Source organism: Hipposideros armiger, unplaced genomic scaffold (genome assembly GCF_001890085.2).
Source record: "Hipposideros armiger isolate ML-2016 unplaced genomic scaffold, ASM189008v1 scaffold_13, whole genome shotgun sequence".
Taxonomy (NCBI): Eukaryota; Metazoa; Chordata; class Mammalia; order Chiroptera; family Hipposideridae; genus Hipposideros; species Hipposideros armiger.
Window position 1 is genome coordinate 1815893 of NW_017731363.1, and position 4595 is coordinate 1820487.

Here is a 4595-nt window from a genome sequence, read left to right on the forward strand (position 1 = left end):
GGGAGGGGAGGGGAGGGGAGGGGAGGGGAGGATTCCACTCAACACCTACCACCATCCCTTTACATAAGTAAGACAACTTGGAATTCCAATCAGACTTACGCTGAAGGAAAAGGGCTTGACCCCTACAGCAAAGGATTGGCAAGTGAATGCCATGTTTATGCCATGTATGTTTTATGTTTCCTTTTATTTGTTATAAATAGTTAATCACCCATGGTGTTCTGAATGTAAAACAAATAGAAGGCACTCCCCTTTTGCTTCTTGAGGTCTGAGGTTGCAATTCAGCTGGCTACTGCCACCTTTTCAAAACAACTATTCCTGAACAACCTCCTTAGATTCTGCCTTTACATAATTAGTCTCAGCATAGTTATTTAATTCCTAACCACTTGTCCTCTAAAACAGTCAATACAAAAACTTTATTATTTTTTTTTTAGCGGGGATGTAATGCCCAGACCAACTTTTTATTGAGCTTATGCAGCTAACAACAGACTTGTAAACAGTGCCAGTTGACAAAGTTTTGCTGAATATTACAGCTTGTGTCCACTAAACACACCTCTCTCCAAGATTAAAAACAAAAAACCATAGTAAACAAATACTGAGAGAGAGAATGAAGAAGCACATCTTGAGTCTTCCAGGAAGGCAAAATTAAGAAAATGCCACATGGCTTGGTCCCAGACGTTCACCAAGCCTAGAGTGCTGCTGCTATCAAGACGGTCTCCTCTTCTGGCCAGTGGCCAGGTACAAGTGGGGAGAAGGGTCATCTTGGGCATGCTGCAAATACAGCATTTGCTGGTGTTGACACCCTCCTGGGGCTGTGGTGGCAGACTGCTGTGTCAGGAGCCCATTTCCTGGGAGTAGCAGAGGGAGCCCAGGTCCCCAAGGCAGCCTGAGAGGGCATCTCATACACCTCAGCAGGGGTACCTTGCCCCTTTTCTCCAGTGCAGTTCAGCATTGAGGTTGTCTATTCTTGGTCGGCCGATAAAACCTGAGCTGTTTTCCTCGAAGGTTCCCCCTCCCTACCCCAACTTGTGTGAGTAGTGGGAAGGGATGGGGTTGGATCACTGAGGGGGCAGGGGGATGCCCCGGGGATCGGTGACCTGGCCCTCTTGCAGGTTCTTCTGCAGTTGTGTAAGCCAACGTTTTGTGGTGGTGTCATCTTTTAGCACCTGGGCAAAGGTGCTGTTCTTCAGCTGGTCAGGGAGGCACTGCCTGAGCGCTTCACGTGCCCTGGGATTATCTGAGAGTCGAAGGCAACATCTCACTACATGTTTCAGCAGAAGGGCGGAAGGCTCTTTGGATAGCTGCAGGACCATCTTACCCAAGATCATGGCGACATGGGAGAAACACTCATATGTTTGACATATATAAGCCAAACTGGTGTCATCTAAGAGGATCTTCTGCAGGATGAATGTGGCAACCGTTTTAGAGAGCTCACTTCCAGATTCCATAATGCGCAAACACAAAGGGATAATTTCTGTTGTCAATAAAAAGTTGATTACTTCCTGCTCATCTGTTTTTACCAGAGCCCCAATAACTCCAAGACTGGTTAGCCGAAGATATTCAAAGGGACGCGTTTTGCTGACAGTGTGCAAAAAGGGGTATAAAAAAAGTGGGATGTGTGCTGCAAGAAATGCTGAACTGGTTTCTGGGTGTGATGCCACACATTGCAGTAACGCCAGAGCACTGCAAATTCTGTTAGATTGGTGTGCTGTCAAGGTGGGTGGGTTGATAGGCGGATAAATATTTACAATTTCCTGTAAAAGTGCTGCAATAGTACCAAATGAATGCCACAGCATGGGTGCAATGTCAGGAACAGATTCTCGCTTCTTCCTTAGCTCCAGCAAAGCATTCTCCCTTGTCTCGGGACTCGACAGCTCGTTGATCCACTGATAGATTTTTTCTCGATCCACCTGAGCCAGTGCAGTAGGCACAGGCGCAGCCGTCGCCAGGCTGTGCATGTTGGGAGCGGCCACCGCTCTGCTCCTACCGCCGGACGCGCCCGACCCACGTCCCCGCCTCAGCGACTCTGCCGCCAAAGATGAGGAGCCTCCACAGCCGCCATCCGCCTCCGGCTCGCTCCGTCCCCTTCACAGCCCTATTATACAAAAACTTTTTTTAAGCCGTACGAGAATCTAGAACAGAGATTATAAATTGTTTCTCAAGCCAGTCTAGCCCATTCTTTCAACGTGTTCTGACCTGTTGTCTTCACTGAGTCTATATTGTGAAATAAATCGGATCGCTTTCAATGAGAAAGATTTTTTTCAATGCAAATCATCAGTGTTTTTTTGTTTGTTTGTTTTTAGAAAATGTATTATTCACCAACTGTTAATCTTACTCGTAAAATGCATTTATAAACATAGGAACACAATATATTAACAAGTAAGAAGCTTCAAGCTCACTTTTGAGTTATAACTTGTTGCTTTCAAGACCATTGCAATCACAGCAACCCAATAAAATCTCTGGGAAAAACTGTCCTTGAATAAATGATTTCTATTGAATTTTTTCTTTAGCTGGTCCTTTGTTTTAACATTTTTTTCACATACACACTTGTCTAAACATTTAAAGACTCTCTTCATCCTTATTGATCTAATAACAGTAAATCATATGCTAACTCAGTAACAATGACTAGAATAACCATTATAACTGACCTATTGATTCCAGCCTCTCTTAAATCTTTATTAATCACTGTTAACCTTGTATCATCTCACATATTTCAGAAGCCCTGCTTATCACAGCTTCTTATAACTGCAAAGCCACTTTGCATAAATGATGACTTGTGCTTTTGACATTTAATTTCTATTTTCAAAATGATTCTCAAGCCAATAGTATGTATTTTCAACTTAGAGAGTTTTACTCACAAAGACTTTGGTGAAACCCTAAGGATTAGTGTGCCTACCTATACCCAATAATAGAGTCTCTTAAAATATGATTTACAGGCAACGGCATCACAATCTCCTGAAATCTTTCTTACAGTCCAGGCTCCTGAACAGGAATCTCAGAAGATGAGCATCTGAGAACCTGCATACGTGATTCTTATGGATACCAACTTTAAAAATGTCAGAAAAACTTCATTGTCCAAGACGATCCTAAAAGAATGGAAACCACCAAGAAAATTAGCTAGAACAAGACATCTTTAGTGACCCATAAGGGAAACACATTTCTACCATTTAAGGCCAGTATATAAAGAGCCTATTTCTCCTAGTACATATAATGTCTGGGATTACTAGGAGCCACTTTAAGTCACTTGGTTTTCGCAGCATGCATTCATTCAACAAATGTTTCTGCTTTTTTTTTTTTTTAAGATTTTTATTGGGGAATTGGGAGATGGGAACAGACATGTTGCTGTCCTTTTGTTCTTCAGTCTAGTTGTGGAGGACGTTGCTTCACTGGCCCAAGTTGGCACCATCATTGCACTCTTCCTGGGCAAGGCAGATCANATCTTAGCTGTGGAGGGCAGTGTCACTGGCCCTCATATGTGGGATCTGAACCGGGGCCCTCTGGCGTCCCAAGCCAGTTCTTAACCATCGTGCTACTCGGCCAGCCCCTCGTATATTCTTTATCTTCCAGCTATTTCCCCCTTTTTTCACCCTCCTTTCCACCATCAACTCATTCAGGGAGATAGCTGGTCTCTGCTCATTCTCAGGGAAGAGGTAGCAAGGGAGAAATCAACAAACATTCAAATTTCTTCTTAGATTTGTGTTTCAAAAGCTTATACTCTCAAGACATAGGAATAAAAGTTTTGAGAACATCATTAGTGAGAACTGAAGATTTGAGGGTAATGAGACTTCCAGCAAAGACTTAAAAAGATTTCTCTGGATTGTGGAAAGGGAGGCAGAAGAGAAGTGGTAAGAGTATAGGCGTTGATGGATCCAAGAGCAACCAGCCCTCCTGGTGCCGACAGGAAATGAATCCATGCTGAGTCCAGGCAGGTGGTGCCCCAGCAGCCTCACAGGCAGGTGCCATCTCTGTGGCTGAGTGAAGTGAGAATGGAGCAAAATAATCCCCATGTTCCAAACACTGAGCCACAAGTAACACATCCGCTGGATGAGAAAAAGTCAGGACAAAGAAACTTCAGGATCAGATTCTTTCTATTTCCATCTCCTTGGTAATATTTAAGAACCTTCCATCCTAGAAAAAGTGTGCTTTAGAGAAAACTCGTGAATTAACTGAGATTAGATTTCTGTCACTCCAACAGAATTGGAATTGGGGAAGAATAACAACAGGTTCCTAGAGACAATAAACAGCTATTCTAGGTGAAATTAACATAATAGCTCTAATGAGGAAACTATTGAATGGGGACTAGAAATAATAGTCATACATCTGAATATATTCTCTTTATATCAGCTTTCTTTACTAGAGAGATCAATGCAGACAAAATTAGACATTAATATGCATATATTATTGCATACTGCACAAGGTTGATTAAACTGGGGCTTGAAATCCATAGAAAATGCAGTTGAGAACAGGTGGGTGATATTGAAAGCATCTCTGGAGAGGGATGGAGTTCTTTTCTTGTGCTCTGAGAGGAATGGCATTGTTTCCTCCTGCTCGCATTCAGGGAGATTTTATTTATTTTACCTTGGTGATCCTCAGAAGTG

General features: G+C 42.9%; 1 protein-coding gene across 1 annotated transcript; it reads right to left on the minus strand.

The window, feature by feature from the left end:
• Positions 1-437: 437 nt before the first annotated feature.
• Positions 438-2088, minus strand: LOC109395296 (cell differentiation protein RCD1 homolog). The gene has a single exon (XM_019666178.1). It carries the CDS (start codon positions 1953-1955, stop codon positions 1056-1058), a length of 900 nt encoding a protein of 299 aa, XP_019521723.1. The 5' UTR covers positions 1956-2088; the 3' UTR covers positions 438-1055.
• Positions 2089-4595: the final 2507 nt, after the last annotated feature.

Bases quoted from the DNA above. Each gene is read 5' to 3' on its own strand.
- LOC109395296 (XM_019666178.1), bottom strand. From the start codon at position 1,955: ATGCACAGCCTGGCGACGGCTGCGCCTGTGCCTACTGCACTGGCTCAG.